This window comes from Quercus suber, unplaced genomic scaffold, assembly GCF_002906115.3.
Source record: "Quercus suber isolate HL8 unplaced genomic scaffold, Cork oak 2.0 scaffold_184, whole genome shotgun sequence".
NCBI classification, from domain to species: Eukaryota; Viridiplantae; Streptophyta; class Magnoliopsida; order Fagales; family Fagaceae; genus Quercus; species Quercus suber.
This window is the reverse complement of record NW_027069642.1, coordinates 863,988-887,187: the sequence shown is the minus strand read 5'-3', so window position 1 is coordinate 887,187 and position 23,200 is coordinate 863,988. Positions and strand designations below refer to the sequence as shown.

General features: G+C 40.7%; 1 protein-coding gene and 1 long non-coding RNA gene across 3 annotated transcripts; one reads left to right on the top strand and one right to left on the bottom strand.

The window, feature by feature from the left end:
* Window positions 1-5,126: 5,126 nt before the first annotated feature.
* LOC112031437 (uncharacterized) lies at window positions 5,127-18,960 on the bottom strand. 2 transcript variants are annotated; one of them, XR_002884962.2, is made up of 4 exons: window positions 18,411-18,960; window positions 17,991-18,297; window positions 6,488-6,645; window positions 5,127-5,566 (listed from the first exon to the last, which is right to left on the bottom strand). It is a non-coding gene; the product is annotated as an uncharacterized LOC112031437 (long non-coding RNA). The 2 variants fall into 2 exon arrangements; XR_010630945.1 differs by lacking the exon at window positions 17,991-18,297 and having other exon boundaries at window positions 18,411-18,953.
* Window positions 7,072-10,437, top strand: LOC112020852 (uncharacterized). Its single transcript, XM_065778489.1, has 4 exons — window positions 7,072-7,903; window positions 8,948-9,124; window positions 9,203-9,588; window positions 9,673-10,437. Exons 1-4 carry the CDS (start codon window positions 7,618-7,620, stop codon window positions 10,228-10,230), a joined length of 1,407 nt encoding a protein of 468 aa, XP_065634561.1. The 5' UTR covers window positions 7,072-7,617; the 3' UTR covers window positions 10,231-10,437.
* Window positions 18,961-23,200: the final 4,240 nt, after the last annotated feature.

The following is a 23,200-nucleotide window of genomic DNA, read 5'->3' as shown; positions in this document are numbered from 1 at the left end:
TCCAAGTTTTGCAGGTCACAAATGGAGTCAGGCAATCTTTTGATTTTCTTATTCCCTCGTAAGTTGAGATATCTCAAATGCTTCAAGGTACTAATTAAGCTTGGCAAAGCCTCCAACCTTGAAAATCTTAAATCTAGCAGCTGCAAGTACTTAAACCTTGAAATGCATGTTTCCACCAATAATTCATTAATATTAATAAAATCATGTTCATCATGTTCACCTTCTTTACATGAGAAAATAATAGTCTGCAAGTTATTACTCAGCTTGTTTAAAAAATGTCCCACTACATCAACACCCAAATTATGGTCTAAAATTGACACATGCCTAACCTTTTCAAAATTGCTAGTGCCATTAATATTTTCAATTAAGCAATAATTATTTTGTGCAACATATAACGAAAGATCATATAACAAATCATGCATTTTAAATGTCAAAAAAACACCATGGTCTTGAACTTCATGAAAGAAAGATCTTGATAATAACTCTTTTATATATTGTAATCCAATATCTTCCAATTCTTCATTACTTTTGTTGGATTTTTGGAGAAGCCCATTTGCCATCCATGACTAAATTATGTAGGAGCTATTATATCTAAAACCCAATGGATAAATAAGCAATAAGCAAAACATTTTTTCAAGTATGACGCAATTGTTCGTAACTTTTTTTTTTTTGATAAGCAATTGTTCGTAACTTAATCGTAATGCTAGTAAAATGTCTTCTTCTTGTTGCTCTGGTTTCCATGTGTTACTATAGAGATCCAATCACTTTCCTTAGTTTTAGAATAAAGTAAACTCCTAAAGTCCTTACGACCAAAGGAACACCTTTGCATTTATTCATGATTTGCTCTCCAATTTCTACTGGTTTTGGATATTGTTTCTTCTCATCTCTATTGAATGTCCATCTTAATAACAAGGACAAACAATCATCCTTTGGAAGACCTTTTATGTGGTGGAAGGGCCCAATAGCCATTACAGAGGCAACTTTGTGACTACGAGTAGTGACAAGAATTTTACTTCCTTGGCCACTTTCTATTACCAAATTCTTCATTCCAATTCATTTGTTACGATCCTCATTCCAAACATCATCAAAAATGATAAAAAAATTCCCACCCTCACAACAACCAAAAAAATCACACTACCACAACTCAGAACTGCTGCCACAACCATAGCACTACCGCCCACCAGTGTTTTTTTTTTTTTTTTTTTTTTTTTGAGATACTTTATTGATGAAATAAACACTCTATAACAGAATACATCTTTGGTCATGCAACATCAGACCACATAAATTAACCAATTACATTTAATTTCGAAAAGATAGCCCCATTCATGTCTCTGTGCAGCGCCTATGTCTGTGAATTGCATAATCTATGATACTCCTTTAGGTACCCAAGTGCCTCACCAAGAATTCTTTTGGGGTGCCACTGAGTCTTCTCAAAATAAAATCTATTTCTTGCAGCCCATAACGCCCAACTCACTGTAGCCCACTTCTCCAATTCAACCCTCTCCAATTTTTCCACCAGTAGCCGAAATAAAGAGAAGAAATCAGTGGCAGCATTGGAGCATTTTTGGAGCTTCACCCTACATAATGCCCAAACATTCCTGGCAAAAGGGTAGGCCCATAATGCACACCAGTGTTTTGAACTCTCTTCCGTTCTAGCAAGAATATTCCGTTCTAGAGCTTAATCTGGTGCATTTACCGCTTGTTCCGTTTCAGTCTAAATTTCGGTTCATTTTGGACTATTCTCGTGTTTTGGACGAATTCCAATCGTTTCGATCTCTAAGTTCTAGCCTATTCTAGGATATTCCGGACTATGTTGGATTTAAATCCGATGTTCTGGACAAATTCTTATTGTTTCGGTCTCTAAATCCCAGCCTATTTTGGGATATTCCGGACTATGTTGGATTTTTTTTTTTAACAATGAAGCCCAAATTTATCATTTGATTCATTTTATTCCCATATCATATTTTAAATTTTGTGTTGGTTAATTGGATATATTGAAATATGAAGTTATAAATATGTGTGTGTGTCTAGTGCATAATCCTAAAATGGTGCACCAAAACACAATGGTATTGGAATATTTTGTTCCAATTGTCAATCCGAAACACTCTCCAAAATGAAATTCAAAACTTTGCTGCACATAAACACAACCACAACACATCGAAACCCACCAATTCACACACTACCCCACAACCCACCACATTTCCAAATCTTAAAGCCCATCCCAAATATCACACCCACAATTGGCCGATTGAGAGAGATCCAAAGGTGGGAGGTTTTGATGATGCAAGGAGGTTGTCAACGTGGCATGGAGGACAACCCGTCAAGGTTGGCGGTGAGCTGTGAAGGACGATGCAGCTTCAGACCATGGTTGACACTGCTTGACAACCATTATAGATTCCAGTCTAAGTTTGGTCGGAGTGGGAGGTAGAGAGAGGCAAGTAAAGAGAGGAGACGGAAGAGAGACCAAAGACGCATAGCAAACATATGAGAGGGTAGAGAGAGAGAGAGAGTGGGGATAAATCAATAAATGAAAAAGAGAAAGGGCACACTGAGGTGAATAAAAAAAAAAAAAACAATAAAAAAAAAAATTTCCAACATGCTACAGTGTTGTTTTATTAGTAGAACAACTCCGTAGCATGTTGGAAAAAATTTGAGATTTGGAACACCGCATGAAACAAATATTTTGGTGTTTAGTGTGCCATATGCCTAAATTTCACATTTGGCACACCTGATGCCAATTCTCTTAGCATTAGCATTGGTGGTGTCAAATTGCCATATTGCCAAATTTAGCAACCAATATAAGAAAATAGGACTGTATCAATGGAGCTAAAGGTATAATTTTTTATTTTTTTCTCTTGAGCTATGATGCACAGCCATCTTTGGCTGTGCACTGTAGCTCAAATGCTATAATTAAAATATATTTTTTATTTATGCTCTTATTATTATAATGATTATGTTGCTACTTATTGTAGTTGTTTATATTATTTTTATGTGTTGAATGCTAAAATAAAACTATTAATGTTGGATGTTTTATAAAAGTAAAGTGGTAAAATAGATAAAGTAGTTTTTGTGGTTCCAAAACCTAAACATTTTGGCTCCACAAATGCTGATGCCTATAGAAGTGGATTATGGGTAATACTAAATTCAGTTTCATCTTCGCTTTTCTTTGCATGCTTTTGTTTTCTCTTCTGACCTTGTGCACAAATCCACCAAGAAAAGTAGATGCCTTTCTCATTATATGATACAATCCAAAGTCCATAAAGACAGAAATGAGACAATATGATTTCAAGGTTACCACTAATACAAGAGAATATGGCCATTTATGATTGAAACTGCGACTTCCTCTAGAAAGATCAATAGGAAGAGGACAGCCACACAAAAAAATTTGGTTCATTACTTAAAAGTTTTTTTTTTTTTAATGGTAATTAAATTATTTTAAGTTGATAGATACTCAACTGCAAAGTTTTCTCTAATGTTCTTATACACACTGAGAATACAATTAAGAGAGCAATTGTACAAAGAACTATCTCTAATTATCTATGAAAAGGTGAGGTAGAAGTGACGCGAATGTTTATTCAAAAGCTAAATATTTGCTCCTAAAGTGACTGGCAGCATGAATTATTGAAAAATAATACATCTCTAAGAACCTTGCAAGCTTATAAACTCTCCTGATTATCAAAAATGACAGAAGATTAACCCTAATCTCAATCTTGAGCAGCCTATTATTATTATCCTCAGTCATACAACTGCATAAAATTTCAAGGCATTCCCACCACAGGTGACCTCATCCGTATGTCCAAAACCTTGCCATGATTTTGAACTTGATTGGACCTAGAAATAAAAGGTAACATGGGCAGGTAAATGGATTTCCTCCAAGCTATATAGCTTGAAACATATAAACATGGAGGTTATAAATGAATAAATATATATTGCCTTCAACCAGGTCAAGAGAATTTATGAATGAGATTGGCAGAATAAGTAATGAATTCTTTAAGTGCTTGGGTCAATTTCGTGATTGTAGATCTTGGAAGGTGCCACGTCTCATATGATCAAGTTCACATTGGAGAAGGGCAGCTACTTGAAAAATCCAAACATGTAGGATGGTATTAAACAATTATAACATTGAGAAAGAAAAAAACGAAGTCAGAGCAAATAACCCCTCACTCCTTTGTTGTCGACATTGACTAAGTTGTAATAATATAGGCCCTAATGATAAAACGAACTGCAACCAATATAGGTTAACTGATGGAGATTTGACCACCTATAGTTGTTGGGTACGTTTCTTTAAATGACAGAAAATGATGATGATAATAACAACACTGCACTTGCAATTTTAGTCAACGTGTTGATGAAACTTGAACAACTAACACCACAATCACGTGAGGATTAATCCCTAACACTATCAACCACTATTTTATTTACCGTTGCAATTCTAGTTAATGTGTTAATGAAACTTGGCTAAATTTCAGCCAAACTTGGACACGAAATAAGAATATTTTCTGTGTGTATACCCATTGATTTTGCAAGTGAAGGATCCATTCCGTTTTCTAAATAAGATTGCACAAAATCCTGCTGAAAGAAAAATCTAGCGAGGCAAAGAAGACATTATGCAAAGAAAATGAGTGTATAGACTATGACAAATATCTCATCTTGCAAATATAAGTAATTAGGCCTAATTTATTAAAGTAAAGTAAATAAGCTGGTCTATTTAAAAAATATTCCATGCTGCACAAAATTCTTCAGTGAAATTGAGATGTCTGCCTTTCTTACATATTTGTACACTGCCAGCACCAAAGATTAAAAAACGGAGTTGATTTTTTATCTTACTCATGCCAGTGCCACATTCTTTATATTCGTAAGTTAGTCACACCCAATGGGTCTTAAACCCACGACTCCACCTTCCACCTATCACTTACAAGGGGAGAAGATGCCAGTTGAGCGAGAGCTCAATCACCTTACTCATGCCACACTTATGTCAATAAGCAGCAAAAGCACAAATATGCAATCTCTGATCACTTGTAGGGGTTTATTTTTCATGCTGAAAATATTTCTTGCAAAAAGAAAACAATTGAGAGTTTTTCTTTTGCATTCAAAGGAAACTTATAGGAACCAATGAAGCGAGTAACTAGAATTACAATGCATTCATAATTTTATATAGAAAGAAGAAGCACACATTTAAAGTGCAAATATTCTGGACACAACCAAAAGCACTCCAAGGCAAGGCAACAACTGCCATATCAAATCTAATGTAGTCCCAAAAGAAGAAGAAGAAAAAAAAAATCCTAATATGCCAATCACTTGGTGTGACCTTACAAATTTGTGCCTATAGTATCACTGTTATGTGATGCTTGTGGTTTTAATATTCACAATTACATGTTGCTATGTACAAAGCACTCATAATAGGTAGTTTAATAGTTGTAAAATCAATAGAAAACATTTATAAAGAAAAAGTGAGTATCTAGAAAAACCATACAGCAAGAACAAAAAGATAGCAGGAGCTCGACCCATGACAAAGCATCATCAAAAAATGTGATATGGCTTGGTCCTGCATTCTTGAGCAGAAGATCTGGACAATCATATCTACTGTGTCAGGATTAATTGCAAGATGGGCGTCATCTAAGAGATTATTAGTTAAAATTAAGATATAAGAATATCAAACATTGGACTAACAACAATTCCATTATAAACGCATTTCTTATGAACAGCAAGAAAAGTTCAAATATTACAATTAAAATTTCACCAAAAGAGTGACAAAATATTAGCCTAAACATACGCTATGCTGAATATAGCTGATGAGATAATCTTACTTATAAAAGGCTAAACTACTAATAGTTTTCAAAACCAATGGAATAGGATATCTCTATGAAATGCCATTGTTCGAACTACTAATTCAAGCATAGTAAAATGTAAAGTTATCTACTAATTTTTCAGGTAAATATTTTCAATATCTTCTGATACTTCCTTCTTTTCATGGGGAATTGTTGGTGAAGTCTTTACATATCATAGCATATAAGATGTAATGACATATGATATTATTATAGCAATTCTCTAACTTTCTTCAGATAGAGAACAGGGCTGCCATCTTAAAAATAAAAATTGCACTGCCACCTTTACCGAAGAACATAGGAAAAGGTTATAAATTGTACAAAAGAAATGTGACAAATCCATTGGTCATGGAACTCTCACATAGGAAGAGAGACATGAGAGAGTGGTGTGCTTAAGGTTCAACAGCCTCTAACAAGATGACAATAGCTAAAATTAGCATGAAAGTTTCACAGAAAGATCTATACATAACTTTGATTATTATGAAAACTATACACCAAAAAAAAAAAAAAATCAAGGATTTTGGGATCTACTCAGATGTCACAATAGTGGATTAGAAAGAAGTTCCCAATTCTACATGAGCAAACCAAACTAATTCCAATCATATCTCAAACACTTCCAATCAAAAGTTTCAAAAAGTTTAAGAGGACAAATTAGGATGTACCTCAGCACTTTTGATTTGAGCTTCCTTGATGATGTGAAGGGCTACGTTGGTTTTTCCAGATGCCTCTCACCCACAAATTTCATTGATTCTACCCTATGAAGTGCAGAGGAAACCTTTTACAACAGCTGTAATGACACCACACTTCTTTGCAACTAAACCTAAACTTGAGATCAAATCATCAAACATAGGATCATTAGTAAAATATAAAGCTCTTTCTATACATTATGGCTGTAATGCCAAATTTTCATCGAGAAACACTCCTAAGTACTCATAAGCACGTCAACAATGAAATCCCAAGCTATAGATCATCAACATTATCCGTGCAAGTATGAGCAAAGTAAATAACATAGTAGAGCATGCACGCAAGGAGAAAGACAAAACTAATGTTAATTTTTCTCCACGTCCCCATTAAACAGATACTAAGGAATTTCTAAAACTTGAGCATGATAGTAATAGCCTAGTAGGAGTACCATATATTAAAGACCTGAATCATGAACATGATTGATGATGCCGAAAATCTCACCAGTGAGTTGCACGACGCGTGTACGCTCAAAAACAACACCTGCACAATGGAAAAGAAAAGGACCTCACAGAGAGCACCGGTGTGGTGCCGGCCAAATACCCTCCGAAGGTCAAGTTAGAACTTCTTTCAACTCTAGAGTGCTAGAGAGGGGTTAATTATGCGTACCTCGACTTATGAGGGTATTGGGGCTTTTATAGTAGTAAAGGGTGGACCTTTCTTTCTTGGAGTAGAAGTCTTTTCCTTATAGGAATCCTTATGCGCGTAGATTGCGGAATCCTTTCCTTATAGGACTCTGATTCTGGGCGTGGAACACAAGCAATCTCCCTAAAACCTATGCGTGGTGACCAAGTCATGGTCTGCGTGGAGTCGTCAGCTTCTAAGCCGTCAGCCTGCACTTCCCTTCAGCTTAGCGTCAGTTTCACACTTCGTTCAGCCCGTCGGTTTTGTCTTGGTTTTAGTCAGCATGCATTTTATTGTTCAGTTTACGTCACAACTTGACCCGTCAGCCAGAGCACAAGCTGACGGGTTAAGCTCATGGCGCCAGTCATAATTCTTCCATATCAGTTGCCCCCTACTCCATATCTCCGTCGGCTGTACCTGACGGGTTATGGAGTATTCGTCACTACCTGCTGCTTTGATTCAAGAGAAGAATTTATTATTGCTGACATTTTTAGCATTAAATGCTAAGACAGGTGGCGTGCTTGGATTGGCTTCGTGTCTGGACGTGGGCGTCGCTTCGTCTTCCGTGCGTTTAGCTCATATATATATGTGGTCCCTTTCCTCATTTTCACTATTTCATTCACCTGAATCCTGGAGAGCACATCCGTCGCCCATATTCCGTCAGCTCTACCAACGTTCCCGCCGTCGCTTTTTCAACCGTCACTCCAAAACTTGTAAGTTTCCCTTTCTTGCATACTTTCAATTTCTCTTTTTTCTTCTTTTTTTTTTTTTAAGTGGGGTCGTCATCCTAGGTGCTTAGTTTACACCCGTCACTTGTAGGTAGATGTCGAGTGATCAGTCGTCGGTCCGCGAAGGAGCGGGCTACGACGAGGTGTTTGGTTCAGGCTCAAGTAGTGAGTCTGAGAGTTCCTCCTGGTCGTCAGAGAGGGAGACGTCAGCACATGTTGCCGTCGAAGAAATGGAAAGTCAAGGAAACGGCGGCCAGGAGGAAGAAGTAGGCGAGAAGAGTGAAGTTGAATTAGGGGGGAACAGCGACGGGGATGAAGGCGTCGAGGAGTCTAGTGAAGGGGATTCTGTAGGTCCTGAAGGTAGCCGTCCCTTCATCCTTCCTAAGGACTGGGCTGTAAATAAATTCTCCCCAAAGATGACGCTTAAAATTTTTAATGAACTACGTACCCGTTTTCAAATTCCTGACCATATTCCCATCCGTCTGCCTATGGAGGGTGAGAAGTGTTACACGGGAAGAACTGCAGACGTCGGTATGTATGACGCCATGTTTGCTGCCGGGTTGAGATTGCCCCTGACGGCTTTGCACCGTCAGTTAGCTGATCACCTTGGCATCTCAATTAGTCAGATTGCCCCAAACTCCTGGAGAATTTTTATAAGTGCCGAGGTGTTATGGGGTCGTTTAAGCGGCGGTCATCGTCAGCTTACCTTGGATGAATTCTTTTATTGTTATAGACCTCGTCACCTTTCTTCATCAAGAGGGATGTATCATTTCGCCGTCAGGGAGAAGGATTTAAGGCTGGTGTCTGAAATGCCAGATTCTAATAGAGCCTGGAAGAGTAGGTTCTTTTTCGTAGAGGGGACGGACTGGGTGTGCCGTCAGGATGAATGGGAAACAATTCCCCATGGTTGTTTTGACAATACTTGGGGGTTTGTTAAGGAGTCAGGTTTTAGTCGTCACCCTTTATCCCCGTCCGTTATATATATTTTTATTTTTGAAAAAATACTAACGCAGCCAAGTTTTTTTTCAGCTTTCGCTCGTCCATCGATAACTGACGAGCAAGAAGACTTCATCCGTCGGCTTTTGGAGATACCCATAGGAGAGCGCTCGTGCCGGGACTTAATTACCCTCGATACTCTTTACACATATTGTGGGGGTCCCGAACCAACGCCCGAAGCTCGTAGGTTGGAAGATTTTGCTCGTCACCGTGAGTCTACTTATCCGTCAGCTTTTAAACTTCTAGCCGTCGCTTTCCCTTATGTTTGCTTTTGTTTGCCTTCTGCAGAAATGGATGCTGCTAAGGAACGAATTAAGGCCGCTGCTGCCCGTCAGCGGGAGGAGAAGAAAGCTAAGGGTGAGGCGACGTCTACATCTGTCCCCAGGACCGTTGCTAAGGGCTCCCAGAAGAGGAAGACTGACGGAGTGGTCATCCGTCCGCCGAAGAGACAAACCGTCACTCCTGTGAAGTCGCCCCCTACGTCGGGTCATGGAGCTGGGAAGGGCGTCATGACCTCTTCTGGTCCCATCCTGCAGGGACCTCAGAGCCTGCTGATGCACAAGGACTTTGCCGTCGAGGCCATCCAAGCACTCATAAAGCCGACGGACATGGATCCTTGCGATCAGCTAGGGACGGAGGAACTGGGGTCGTCAGCCTTGTTCGACCTTTCTCGGGTAAGCCGTCAGTTTTACTTCTTTCTCTTTAACTGTCGCCCAACTTTTTCTCTTTTACTAACTGACGGTTATGTCACTTTTTAGGCTTTGGTTCGTGTGAAGGCGCTGCAGGATCGGTGCGTGGCCAAGGAGGGGGTCGTCACTCGCGTTAATAGTCACAACGCCACTATGCGAAACCAACAGGCTCAGTATAAAGAGGCGGTGCGCACACTTAACGTTGAGCTGAAGGACGTGAGGGCGGAGTTGGAAGAGGCGAAGCGTCAGCGGCTCGAAATAGAGGAAAAGCTGACGGTTCTTCATGGTCAGTTGGAGACGGTAGGGGCTGAGGCTGTTGAAAAATTCAAGGCGTCAGATGCTTTCATCGATTCCTGTGGCAGCTATTATGGCACGGGATTCGACGATTGTCTTAAACAGGTGGCGTCAGCTTTTCCTGATTTGGACCTGTCTGGTATTAATATAGACGATGCTCGGCCCACGACGCCTGCTACAGATGCCGTCACCCCTGGTGTTGACGACTCCGTTGATTCCCCCCCTCCTGAAAATAGTGGAGTTGTGTTGGCCCAACCTGCTGCGAACCTCCCGACGGCTGCAGCCACTCCCCCTATGGTGCTGCTTGATGAAGAGGAGCCTGTCGCCAAGTAGAAAGATTTTTGTTGAAGTGACGTTTTCTTTTTGTCATCATTTTTATTTTATTTTATTTTTTATCTATGTAGAAGACAATTTTATTTAAGTGCCCTTCTGGGCACCGTTGTGTACTTATTTTGACAGCTTTGTAAATGCCTTTGTTTAGGCTTGGATTTGTTTATAATGCCGTCGGTTAGTTCTAATGAACCCGTCATTTTTTCATCACTTTGTTTTAATGATTGTAGAAATTTTTTTTTTTTTTTTTTGGCAAGATCCTGCTGCCTTGCCTTATAGACTTGTATATTTGTGGACCGAGATTTAGCCTTTTTTAAGACCGTCAGTCTAATGGCTGACGTTATTGGCTTACGAACTCCGTTAGTCTTTACTTAGACCGTCAGTTTTGTTGTTTAGCCCATCTTGTGGACTTGATTTCTTTGTATCGTCGGTTTAATTTTCTGGTCTTTTAGACCGTCTCTTGCCCGTTCTTTGGGCGGCCATTTAGTGTTTTAGACCGTTAGCTTGAGGGCTGAAATGACTGACTTGGTCAGTTTCTTTTTAAACCGTCAGCTTTGAGAGCTGATGGTTTTGGGTGTTTGGCCAATTTTTTAGACCGTCAGCCTGAGAGCTGAGATGACTGACTTGGTCGTCAGCTTGAGAGCTGAGTTAGACTGGCCAGTCAGCTTGAGAGCTGGAATGACTGATTTGGTCATTCTTTTTAGACCGTCAGCTTGAGAGCTGATTGTTGGGGACTTGGTCACTTTTGGACCGTCAGCTTGAGAGCTGAGATGGTTGGGGGTTTGACCCATCTTTTAATCCGTCAGCTTGAGAGCTGATGGTTGGGGACTTGGTCACTTTCGGACCGTCAGCTTGAGAGCTGATTGTTGGGGACTTGGTCACTTTTGGACCGTCAGCTTGAGAGCTGAGATGGTTGGGGGTTTGACCCATCTTTTAATCCGTCAGCTTGAGAGCTGATGGTTGGGGACTTGGTCACTTTTGGACCGTCAGCTTGAGAGCTGAGATGGTTGGGGGTTTGACCCATCTTTTAATCCGTCAGCTTGAGAGCTGATGGTTGGGGACGTGGTCACTTTTGGACCGTCAGCTTGAGAGCTGAGATGGTTGGGGGTTTGACCCATCTTGTAATCCGTCAGCTTGAGAGCTGATGGTTGGGGACTTGGTCACTTTTGGACCGTCAGTTTTTTATCCCATCCACTGTGGATGGACCGTCAGTTTTTGGATCTCGTCCACTTCGTGGATGGTCAATTTGTCGATCTTTAATATCCCCTTTATTTGCAAGTAGAAACATCAGTAGTTCTAAGTAAATTCCTCTTATTACCATGCATCTATATAAAAAGTAATTCGAAAACAAAATCTACCCATTTTGGGTTTATTGTAGCAAATACTTAAGTAGGAAAAGAAAAACTGCCCTCTGGGCTTATTGTAGCAAATATTTGAGAATGTAGTCCGTAGGTCCTGGCGTCACTCCAAAAAGCAATTTTTGTTTTATGTGAGCGCCGCCCCTACTGGTAGTATTTCCGTAGGTGTTCAGCATTCCATGGGTGTGGTAGTTTCCGTCCGTCCAAGGTCTCTAGATGGTAGGTTCCCTTCCTCTGCCATGCCGTGACTCGGTAAGGTCCTTCCCAATTAGGGCCGAGCTTCCCTTGAGTGGGGTCCCTTGCTGCGCCCATCACCTTTCTTAGAACGAGGTCCCCTACCTGGAAGTCTCTGTATCTGACCCGGGAGTTGTAATGCTTGGCCATGCGATCCTGGTACCGTGCAAGCCTTTGTTCTGCTGCCATCCTAACTTCGTCCACCAAGTCAAGTTGCAAACGTATGGCCTCGTCATTCCTTTTTTCGTCGTGGTTGTGCACCCTGTAGCTTGTAAGGCCGACTTCAGCTGGGATGACTGCTTCGTTTCCGTACGTTAGTCGGAATGGTGTCTCTCCTGTTGGTGTCCTTGCTGTTGTTCTGTAGGCCCATAGTATGCTCGGCAACTCTTCCGCCCATATGCCCTTTGCCCCCTCAAGCCGGGTCTTGAGGATTTTTAGCAAGGACCGGTTTGTAACTTCGACCTGCCCGTTGGCTTGGGGGTGGGCGGGAGAGGAGTAGTGGTTCCGTATCCCCAACTGTGAGCAGAAGTCCCTGAAGGAGTCGTTGTCGAATTGCTTCCCGTTGTCCGAGACTAAGATTCTTGGAATGCCAAACCTGCATATGATGCATCGCCAGACGAAGCTCCGTACGTTTTTTTCTGTGATGGTGGCCAATGCTTCAGCTTCTACCCACTTGGTGAAGTAGTCAATACCGACAACTAGGAACTTCAGTTGTCGTATTGCCGTGGGGAATGGTCCCATGATGTCCAACCCCCATTGAGCGAACGGCCATGGTGCCGTCATTGGGGTTAATTCTTCGGGTGGCTGCCTGATGATGTTGCTAAACCTTTGGCATTTGTCGCAAGCCTTCACATAAGCTTCGGCATCCTTTTGCATTGTCGGCCAAAAGTACCCAGCTCGCACTAACTTGTGTACTAGCGACCTTGAACCTGAGTGGTTTCCACAAATTCCTTCGTGTACTTCTCTCATGACGTAATCTGCTTCTTCGGGACCTAAGCATCGTAGGTAGGGGCGAGAGAAACCCCTTTTGTATAAGACGTCTCTGATCAGGACGAACCTTGCCGCTTGAACCTTCAGTTTCCTTGCTGCCCCCTTATCACTCGGTAGTATGCCGTTTTTTAGGAAGGAGGTTAACGGCGTGGTCCAATCGTGCTGGGGATCGAGCTCCTGTATGTCGACCGCACTGATGAGTGGAGAGAGCTGCGTGAAGGAGAGTGTACTACTAATGGCGACCATGTGTTCGGCGGAGGCGGCTTTGGCCAAGCGGTCGGCTTGCTCGTTTTCATTCCGGGGGATCTGCGTAATTCTAACTTCCAGCTCGCTCATTCTCCTCCTTGCTTGCTCTAGATACTTCTTCATTCTTTCGCCTTTGCATTCGTATTCCCCGCTTATCTGGTTAACTATGACTTGGGAGTCACAGTAAATGATTACTTTCTCGGCTCCTGCTGCTTTTGCAAGGTCGAGCCCAGCTATCAGAGCTTCATACTCTGCCTCGTTGTTGGTAGTGGGGAATGCGAGGCGGACCATGCACTCTACCATGTCTCCTTCGGGTGACTGTAGTACGATGCCAGCTCCGCCGGCCTGTCTGTTGGAGGATCCGTCCACATGCATGCTCCACTGCGGGGATTCCTCTGCCCCCTTATCTTCGCAGTTTGTGAATTCGGCTATGAAATCTGCCACAGCCTGTCCCTTGATAGCAGTGCGCGGGCGATATTGGATGTCGAACTCGCTCAGTTCTACTGCCCATAGTGTCAGGCGTCCGGCAGCGTCCGGGCTACCCATTGCTCGTCGCAACGGCCTGTTGGTTAAGACAATAATTGTGTGAGCTTGAAAGTACGGCTTCAGTTTTCGCGCCGCTGTAACTAGCGCGAAAGCAAGCTTCTCCATGGGTGGATATCTTTCTTCAGCCCCGTGCAACGCCCGGCTAATGTAGTATACGGGCTTTTGTATTTTCCCTTCTTCTCTGATCAAGGCGGCGCTGACTGCGGCCGAAGAGACAGCAAGATATAGGAATAGTTCTTCTCCTGGTTGTGAGGGACTCAACAATGGTGGGGAAGAAAGGTAAGCTTTTAATTCTTCAAACGCTCGCTGGCATTCGTCGGTCCACTCGAAAGACCTTTTTAACGTGCGGAAGAATGGTAAGCACTTGTCTGTTGCTCTGGAGACGAACCTGTTCAGCGCCGCTATCTTGCCGTTGAGGCTTTGCACCTCTTTTACATTTTTAGGTGGTGCCATCTCCATTATAGCCTGGATCTTGTCCGGGTTGGCCTCGATGCCTCTCTGGGATACCATGAATCCTAAGAATTTTCCTGCCGTTACCCCAAAGGCACATTTTTCCGGATTAAGCTTCATATTGTAGGAGCGAAGGGTGTCGAATGTTTCCCTGAGGTCTTCTAAATGATCTTCTTCCCTCCGACTTTTGACCAACATGTCGTCGACATATACCTGGACATTCCTCCCTATCTGCTGTGCGAACATCTTGTTCATAAGCCTTTGGTAAGTTGCTCCTGCGTTTTTTAAACCAAACGGCATTACCTTGTAGCAGAACAGGCCTTGGCTAGTTACAAAGGACGTTTTTTCTTGATCTTCATCGTGCATTTTAATTTGGTTGTAGCCGGAGAAAGCGTCCATGAAGCTTAATAGCTGATGTTGAGCCGTGGAATCTACTAGAGTGTCGACTCTCGGGAGGGGGTAGCTGTCCTTTGGGCATGCTTTGTTTAGATCGGTGAAGTCTACACACATTCTCCATTTCCCGGAGGCTTTCTTGACCATTACTACGTTTGCTAGCCAATCGGGGTAGTAGACTTCTCTAATAAAATTTGCCTCTTGCAGCTTGCGGACTTCTTCGGCTATTGCTCGATCTCGTTCTGGGGCGAAGACCCGCTTTTTCTGCCGGATGGGCGGAAAGGATGGTGATACATTCAACCTATGTGCCATGACGGAAGGATCTATTCCGGGCATATCCTCGTGACTCCAGGCGAATACGTCCCGATTCTCCTTGAGAAATGCTGTAAGCGTTCGCCGAGTGGCGGGACTTGCGAGGGTCCCAATCCTTGTTGTCTGGTCAGGTACGGAGTCATTCAAAGGTATCTTCTCAAGCCTTTCGGCTGGCTCCGTTGCACTCCGGTGCTCCTCTATGTTCATGGTATGGAGGGGGTCATCCATTTCCATCATGGCCACGTAGCATTCGCGGGCGGCGATCTGATTTCCACGTAGCTCTCCGACCCCGTGTTCTGTTGGGAACTTAATCATCAAGTGATATGTTGAAGTTGCCGCTCTCCATGCATTGAGGGTGGGTCGCCCGAGGATAGCGTTATAGGCGGACGAATGGTCAACTACGAGGAATGTTACATCTCTTGTGATCTGCTGGGGGTAGTCGCCTGCTGTCACGGCCAATGTGACTGCGCCTAACGGAAACACCTTTGCGCCCCCAAAGCCGACAAGTGGGGCGTTCGTCGGGACTAGTTGTTCCTTGCTAATTTTCATCTGCTGATACGCTGGGTAGTACAAGATGTCTGCCGAGCTGCCATTGTCGACCAACACCCGATGCAAGTTGTAGTCCCCTACCCGTAGGCTGATAACAAGCGCGTCGTCGTGCGGGTGGTGAAGGCGTCGCGCGTCTTCTTCCGAGAAACCGATAACGGGGCTTTCCCTACGGGCTACATTTTGCTCTGGACCCGTCAACTGGACGTTTTGGATCATCCGGAGGTATGTCTTTCGAGCCTTTTTTGAAGGTCTGGCAGCGATCCCTCCTACAATCATCCGTATGTCACCAATGGGAGGTCTTGGACGGTCATTGTCCCGTCGGGGAGGGTGTTCTGGGAGTGCTGGATCCGCTCTTTCCTTGCTTACGAATTTCTGCAATTTCCCTTGCCTTATAAGGGCCTCGATTTGTTGTTTCAGATCGTAACAATCGGCGGTGTCATGGCCGTGGTCTCGATGAAAGCGGCAGTACTTGTCTTTGGAGCGCCTGTTAGGATCCCCCTTTAGTTTTCCAGGGAAGGTCAGCGCCCCCTCGTCCTTAATCTGCATTAGGACTTGATCTATTGGGGCGGTAAGCGGGGTGAAGCTTGTGAATCTTCCCCCCGGAGGCTTGGAACGCTTTTCGTCTCTTCGGTCTCCTGTTCTGGGCCTCTTTCTTCCTTGGTCTGGTCGCGCATCCTCCTGCCTTTCCCTTTTTCTTGGCTTCTCTTCTCTGGCCTGCAACGCGTCCTCAGCATTCATATACTTAGTAGCCCTGTAGAGCACTTCCGACATGGTCTTTGGGTCGTTCTTGTATAAAGAGAACAAAAACTTGCCCTTCCGCAGCCCATTGGTGAAGGCTGCTACAAGTATTTTGTCGTCGGCTTCGTCAACCGATAGTGCTTCCTTATTAAAGCGCGTTATGTAGGATCGTAACGTCTCGTCCTCCCTTTGCTTGATACTCATTAAGCATGCCGTGGACTTCTTGTACCTGTGTCCGCCAATGAAGTGTGTAGTGAATTGGGCGCTTAGCTCCTTAAAGGTGCTGATAGAGTTGGGCGTCAGTCGACTGAACCATATCCTTGCGGGGCCTTTGAGTGTTGTGGGGAAGGCCCTGCACATAATCTCATCTGCCACTCCCTGGAGATGCATCAGGGTTTTGAAAGTCTCCAGGTGATCCAAAGGATCCTTCACCCCGTCATAGCTTTCTATATTCGGCATGCGAAACTTGTGGGGCAGGGGGAAAGAGTTCACGGCCATAGTGAAGGGTGAATCGGTACGGTTGACTAGATCGTCAAGATCGCTAGAGACTCTCCCCTTGAGGGCGTTCATCATAACCTCCATCTGTTCCCTCATTGCTTGCATCTCGGCGGCAATATGTGGTGGAGTCGCATCCATGAGGGATGGCATGCTCACATGCTGCCTTTCCGGCCTGCTTGGGGCGTGGCTGCCCTCGGGTCTCTCCTGATTCCTGTTTGGAGCGCTAGTCCCTTCCTGATCTTCTGGTTGGCCATTTGGTGCTGTATCCTTCTGGCGCAGCTGTTCTTCTAAGTCGAGGTTCCGTTTGGTGAGACGCTCCACGGCGGCACCGAGAGTCTGAACTTGCCTCTCAAGGGCAGTCGTGGGCGGTTCCTCTCCTTGTACATCATTAGTAGTTGCCATTGAGCGAGTGAGTACCATGCAACCCTTTAGTCCGGGAAACGATAATGCGGCTTAGTCACTTAAAACCGTTTCCCACAGACGGCGCCAACTGATGATGCCGTAAATCTCACCAGTGAGTTGCACGACGCTTGTACGCTCAAAACAACACCTGCACAACAAAAAGGAAAGGACCTCACAGAGAGCACCGGTGTGGTGCCGGCCAAATACCCTCCGAAGGTCAAGTTAGAACTTCTTTTCAACTCTAGAGTGCTAGAGAGGGGTTAATTATGCGTACCTCGGCTTATGAGGGTATTGGGGTTTTTATAGTAGTAGAGGGTGGACCTTTCCTCCTTGGAGCAGAAGTCTTTTCCTTATAGGAATCCTTATGCGCGTAGATTGCGGAATCCTTTCCTTATAGGACTCTGATTCTGGGCGTGGAACACAAGCAATCTCCCTAAAACCTATGCGTGGTGACCAAGTCATGGTCTGCGTAGAGTCGTCAGCTTCTAAGCCGTCAGCCTGCACTTCCCTTCAGCTTAGCGTCAGTTTCACACTTCGTTCAGCCCGTCGGTTTTGTCTTGGTTTTAGTCAGCATGCATTTTATTGTTCAGTTTACGTCACAACTTGACCCGTCAGCTAGAGCACAAGCTGACGGGTTAAGCTCATGGCGCCAGTCATAATTCTTCCATATCAATGATATTAATAATCTCCAGAAAGTAACAAAAATTAAAAACTTATAGGAAGTATCCAAAACCTTGAAAATGATAGTAAAAAGTAACAAAATCTAAAAGTCAAAAGGGTTCATTTAGCAGGCTTAGCCTAATTTAATATACAGGAGGAATCAAGGTTTTTAAGTGTAAAATGAGATTTAAGAACATATAGCCTTCAAACCCAAAACTATATATCTTCTCTAGCATCACTAAGTACAAATAATTGAAGTTTGTTATTTTGGATTACAATAACAATGGAATTAATAATTAAGTATTTGGAAAATTTTGAAGTAGCTATGAATATGCTAACTGCCAAACATGTGGCAAGCAGTAAAATTTTGCTTTGTCAAGTATTCACCTTTGGTAATCCTTCAAATCTTAGAGCTATAGCAAGTTTTCATGAGCCAGTAGATATCATAGGTGCATGTCGTGAGCTATAAACCATTGCAATGAAAACGTGTGTGACCTATAAGAAAGACTAATTCAAAAAAGGGCACACAATGAGACACTAAGCTAATTTAATGGCTAATTCAATGTCTCTCTTTGTTGCTTTGACATCATTATGGATTTCATCACATTAAAACTCCGACATCTCATCAAGAAAAGATGTTTAGCTAAAGGAATCCCTTTTCCTTAGAACAATCTTCCATGAAAACCTAACAAAACTTCAAAACAAGAGGTGTCAATTATGTTCAAAATTGTGTGAATCTCAACAAACAATGGAGGAAAAATTTACATGGTAATATGATATAGGTGGCAAACTATATACAATACTCACCAATATCTCCTTAGAATTTTCATCTTGATTTAGAACAATCTTCAGTCTTCAGTCCTCTTAGGGCATTAAGGCCATGCATCCCCCTCAGTAGATATGACAATTCTGAAAGTATAAAATACCAAAATTTCATAATAAATTGACATTCGGAACCAGCAATTAATGGCTAAAGCAAACCTCTTGGTAGTCTTCCACTTCCATCAAATTCAACTTTTCATATTGTCGGCCTACCAAATATTCTAATACCATTAGGTATTTTACACCATACGACAAAAGATCAATATTCAAAAAAAAAAATTAATTAAAAGATATAGCACAACAGAGAGTTTCATTTGAGTTATTACAATAACCAAGAAGCAGAGATAAAGAATAAATAACACATGACTCAAGTTACTGAAACATTGTGCAAATTAGATAATACATGAAATATGAATGACATCATAAATATAAACACACATCACTCCATTAACCATTACAACACTTAATTCACACCACAATATTATTAAATTATTTTTACCTATCAAAAAAAAAATATTATTAAATTATTTACAATACAAGAGAAGGCTAAGACTTTCCGTGCTGCATGTTATTGCTGAATTGATAAGCTGCAACATTTTAAACCATGGAATCATTGGATGAGTATACATTGAAGAAAATCCACTGGTATTATGAAATGTATATCCAATGGGATCATTAGATTGAACATTGAAAATTAAAAATTAAAAAAAAATATCTCACCAGTTGCAATTTTAGGCACAAGCAACAACCCTTTTTGAGATAACAATCTCCCAAGAACAACTGTCTATTTAGAAACAAGAAGCATCAAATATATTCAAAATAAAGCCAATTTCACAAAAACATAGATTTCATACTTCCTTGATATGACTTCAAATTGCAAGCTATGTGTGGATTAATTTGTTTTAACTTTTTAATTTCATATTTTACCATCGCATCCACTCTAAGAAAGAAAATACAGACCTTAAGTTTTGGGCATGAAACTCGTAGAGAGAGAAAATTAAAATCTTCTAGCAAAGACGATAGTTTTGGGCAATCCCAAATCTTAAGTTTGCGAAGAGAACTTAGATTGGGAAGCCACTCCAGCAATACCGCCAAGTGTTGGCAGATCCTTTAAGCCCTTGGGGCGGAGTCACTAATTGTGGCAATTGAAAAATACGAGTGTTCGAAGCCTGGTTGGGTAGTCATCGCCTTCCATAAAGTTAAGTTTCTTTGATCATTAAGATTACTATAATATTACAACAAAGAATTATAATTCATTATAAAGTATTCAAAATTATTTTACAAGATAAACCAGCCAAGAATGATAGGAGATTTAACTTTCCTAACAGTTTAGTCCCAATACAGACCAGAGAGACCCAATTCTTCTTAGATAATCAAAAGGCATTTTCACTTGAAACAACTTAAATTGTTAAGATCTGCAAATGCTTAATTCACATCAAGAGCAACACTAGTATTTGTAGAGCTAGATTCTTGTAATCTCAAGTGCAAAGAGCCTTCAAGTCACTTCATGTGTTCAAAAGTGGCCAGGTAATTTGACACCAACCATATGTGACTATAATTCATCTATTCAAGAATATGACATCGATACTCTTTTTCTTCCAAATGGCTGTCTTCTTAAGATCATGCTATCTTATCAAGGATTCCATCATTTTCGAACATATATTGTCCAGCTTCAGGTTTGTAACTAGAAACTTCCCCATCTATGAAGTAGTTGCTTTCATCATTGATGATGACTCCATGTTCACAAGCCAGTTCTTCAGACTTAAGAGCAAAAGCCTCTGCCGAATTGCATCCCCCATTCAGCCTTTTTACTAAAAGATGCCAAATTACTTTTCAACTCATTTGCATGCATACCCAAAACTAGTTACCTGAAAAGTAAGAAATTATTCGAAAGGAAAAAATTGAAACAATACAATATTACCTCATTGACCAAAGAGGAAACATGTAAATTAAGATGATAGTGAAAACAAATCATTTATCTAGTGCACAATCATCTTACCAAAATACTTGGCACTGCCAGTTTACATGAGCTTCTGACCGTGGAATGCCTCATTATATGTTCAGTTGATAAATAAATCATTTACCTGAATAAAATGGAACAAAATTACTGAAACTATGAAAAGCCATAAATAATATTGTACACAAAAGATTTCAGTCCCTTTTCTTGTCCATGATACAATTTATTTATCCATCTATAATGTATTCAAGAGCTTCCACAACCAAATTTTAGGCAAAGATCAAATAATTGTCAACAAAAGCAATAGCCTTCTCAGTATTTTGACATAATTTTCAAGGAAATGCATCTAGGAAGATTTATTAAGAGCCCAATCATCTTACCCAAATACTTGGCTATCTTGGCACTGTCATTTTGCATGGGCTGCTCACTATGGAATGTCTCGTTTATATTTATGCTTCAATTGCTACATGAATCTGCTTCTTTTTTTTCTTAATTACCTATTGTCTTAATCTTTCCACTCAGTTTATGATATGTCTTCATGTTGTTAAGATCAAAGAAAATTCAGATTGACACCATTAATCACAAAGTGACACCATGCACTTGAAACCCCATATGCACAAATTCACCAAGAAAAGTGGATGCCCTTCTCATTATATGATAAAATATAAAGTCTATATAGACATAAATGAGACAATATATTTCAAGGTTACCACTAATTCAATAGAAATATGGCCCTTTATGATTGAAACTATGACTTTCGCAAGAAAAATCTATAGGAAGAGGGTAGCAACCAAAAATTTGGTTCATTATTTCAAGTTGGTAGATACTCAGCTGTGAAGTTTTCTCTAATATTCTTACACACACAATGAGAGTACAATTAATAGAACACAACTGCACAGAGAAACTATCTCCATGAAAAGGTGAGGTAGAAGTGAGGTGAATATTTATTCAAAATGGTTACTCCTAAAGTGACTGGCAGCATGACTATTTTAAAAATAATATTTCTATAAGAACCTTGCAAGCTTATTAATGCCCCTTATTATCAAAAGTGACAAAAGGTTGACCTTATCCTCGATCTGGAGTAGTCATGTTCTGCAACAAAATATTTGTTCAAACCAGGAAAAATTTGCCAAATAGTGTAATTTTCGAAATTTTTAAATCAGATAGCACACGTTCAAACTTACTTAGTTAGTTAGACTGTTTTTGAAAGTCGAGTTTGTTATACTCAACTTTGGACTGGAAAACGAACACTATAGTGGCGTTTTTTTGTGCCTATAGCAGCGTTTATAGAAAACGCCACTATAGGGTTACCTATAGTGGCGTTTTTGACAAACGCCTCTAAAAAAATGCCACTATAGTGTTCATTTTGCAGTCCAAAGACGAGTTTGGCAAACTCTTCTTTCAAAAACAGTCTAACTAACTAAATAAATTTGAACGCGTGCTATCCGACTTAAAAATTTCGAAAATTACACTATTTGGCAAATTTTTTCTCGTTTGAACAAATATTTTGTTGCAAAGGAAAACTTAGACGCACAGAGGCCAATAATAAGAGAGGAAAGTGCAAAAAGTTTACTACTTTTTCTTTCCTTTATAATTTGATGATTTTTTTTTTCTCACGAATATAGAATACGTTTTTAAATGATTTGTTTGTTTAGTTTTTTTTAAAAAAATTTATTTAAAATATATTTATACTTTAAAAAAAGTTTAAAATAAAAGAGTAAATTTTTAAAAACGGTAAATAAAATTTAAAAAGTTTTATGAAAAAAAAAATATAATTAATTTTTTTACAATTTTTTATAAAAATTATGTCAAATTAAAAAAAAATTTATTAACAATTACTACATTCACATTGCCTTAAATATTATGATTTTGTAAGAGAGAGAAAATCACAATAATTTCACCAATGCAACATTATGATTAACTTTTTCTTGCACTGAGCACTTGAACTTACTTTTCCTTAGACAAGAGCGGAGGTTTCTTGGAAATTTCTTACATGAAACGCCCGTGACAACCAAAGCCAAAGTACGCATAACGAAACCCACATTTGCACTCTGCTCCTGACATTGACAAGCCTTTGTCCCCCACTTCTTTTTCCCTCTCTCTCTCTCTCTCAAATTATTGAACTGGAAGAAGATGAGCCAAAGCTATTCACAAAGGCTGATAAAAGGCAATATATATCAGAACAACTTTTTGCCTTTTTTTTTTAATTTGTTGTCAAAAAGCATATAAAAAGAAATTATAATTTTTTGGTTTGGCCCTTTTTTTTTCAAAGGCAAGAAGTGTTCAGTCTTTTGTTGAAATATTGTAAAAAATAAAGTTTATTTATGATATGAACACTGTTCAAATTTATTTGAAAAAATGAAAAGAAAAACGAATTTTGGCAATACTATTGCCAAAATTTTGAGAAAAATAAGAGAGATAAGAGAGAAAATATATAGCGGAAGGGAGAAGGAGAGAAAAAACAGTTTCGACAATGGTATTGCCAAAATATGTGCCCAAATTTTTCCCAAGCTAGCTTGCCCGAAACACCAACTGACTTGACCGAAATAAGAGGAGAAAAGAGAGAGAAAAAAAAGAATTACGGTAGTAGAATTGCCGAAATAGGAGGACAAAGCAGAGAGAAAAAAAAATTAAATTGTGGCAATAAAATTGCTGAAATTGGAAGAGAAAAATTTCTATTTTGGCAATCCCATTGCCAAAAAAGAGAAGAAAAAAATTTGAATTGTGGTACCGAAATTTTTTTTTGGATTGTGTCAATTAAAATACTGAAACTGGAGAGAAAAAAAACACTATATTTTGGCAGTGCCAATGTCGAAAC